The sequence below is a fragment of the Panthera pardus genome, unplaced genomic scaffold, assembly GCF_024362965.1.
Source record: "Panthera pardus isolate Hobbes unplaced genomic scaffold, ASM2436296v1 HiC_scaffold_8, whole genome shotgun sequence".
Taxonomy (NCBI): Eukaryota; Metazoa; Chordata; class Mammalia; order Carnivora; family Felidae; genus Panthera; species Panthera pardus.
In genome coordinates this window covers 6,844,506-6,845,875 of record NW_026527013.1, presented here as the reverse complement: position 1 = coordinate 6,845,875, position 1,370 = coordinate 6,844,506, and the positions used below count along the sequence as shown (strand labels likewise).

Below are 1,370 nucleotides of genomic sequence, written 5' to 3'. Positions count from 1 at the left end.
TCAGATCAGTTTCCTCAAGGCTCCCTTCATGTCCTTGTTCCTCAGGCTATAGATAAAAGGGTTCAACATTTGAGGGACCACGGTATACATCACGGAGGCTACTGCAGTATCTTTGGAAGAATGAGTAACTGCGGAACTAATGTACACCCCAAAAGCTGTCCCATAGAACAAGGAAACCACGGAGAGATGAGACCCACAGGTGGGAAAGGCTTTATGTTTCCCCCCAGCTGATGGCATTCTCAGAATGGAAGAGACAATTTGAGTATAAGAGAAAATAATCCCAAGGAAAGGAATACCACCCAAAACGCTAGTCACTAAATACACCACGATGTTATTGATGAGGGTATCAGAACAGGCGAGCTTGATGACCTGAGCAAGTTCACAGAAGAAATGAGCAATTCCCAGGTCTGCGCAGAAGGAGAGTCGCAGCACCATCAGACTGTGGAGTAGGGCATCTGCAATGCTGATGCTCAGGGAGAGTAGAATCAGCAGGGCACAGAGGTGGGGGTTCATGATGACTGTGTACCTCAGTGGATGGCAGATGGCCACATACCGGTCATAAGCCATTGCTGCAAGGAGAAAGTTTTCCAAGCCTGCAAAAAACAGGACGAAGCAGACCTGGCTGAGGCAGCCTGTGTAACTGATAGATTTGCTCTGTCTTTGGATGTTCACAAGCATCTTGGGGATGGTGGTGGTGCTGAAACAGATGTCAGTGAAGGCCAGGTGGGAGAGGAAGAAGTACATGGGTGTATGGAGATGGGAGTCAGAGCTGATAGTCAGGATGATGAGTAGGTTCCCAAGCACAGTGGTCAGATACATGGTCAGGAATAGCCCAAAGAGAAGAGGCTGCCATTCTGGATTTTCTGAGAGACCCAGGAGGAGGAATTCTGTTACACCTGTTTGGTTTTCTGGTTCCATGTTCTTGATAAGTCTGATGGGAAAAATACAGGTGAGACAACACATAACAGAGAGGACACATAACAAGGATGCCTTATTTTAAAGTTTGTTTATTTAGAGAGAACGAGTGGGGAAGGAGCAAAGAGACAGGAGGACAGAGGATATGAAGCAGGCTCTGTGCTGACAGCAGAGAGCCTGCTGTGGGGCTTGAACTCACAAAATGTGACATCATGACCTCAGCTGAAGTCGGATGCTCAACTGACTGAACCACCCAGGCACCCCAGTGATGCCTTATTTTAGAAAATCCTGACATGAATCGAATTGAACTCAGGCTTCCAGACTTTGGAGCTGAACTCATAACACCATATGATGCAATCTCTGACTAGTGCAGATTTAGGTGTCCTAAAGCATTGATCAGACTTCATCGCTTGCCTTTTGGAAGTTTCCACTGGCATAAGACTGCAAGTGCTTTC

The 1,370-nt window shown here is 46.9% G+C and overlaps 1 protein-coding gene across 1 annotated transcript; it reads right to left on the bottom strand.

Annotated features, from left to right (window-relative positions):
- LOC109254177 (putative gustatory receptor clone PTE03) lies at nt 1-963 on the bottom strand. Its single transcript, XM_019427875.2, has one exon. The coding sequence runs from the start codon at nt 961-963 to the stop codon at nt 1-3; it is 963 nt and encodes a 320-aa protein (XP_019283420.2).
- Between the last annotated feature and the right edge of the window lie 407 nt (nt 964-1,370).

Excerpts from the sequence above, each read along its gene's own strand:
- LOC109254177 (XM_019427875.2), bottom strand. The coding sequence starts at position 963 with ATGTGTTGTCTCACCTGTATTTTTCCCATCAGACTTATCAAGAACATG.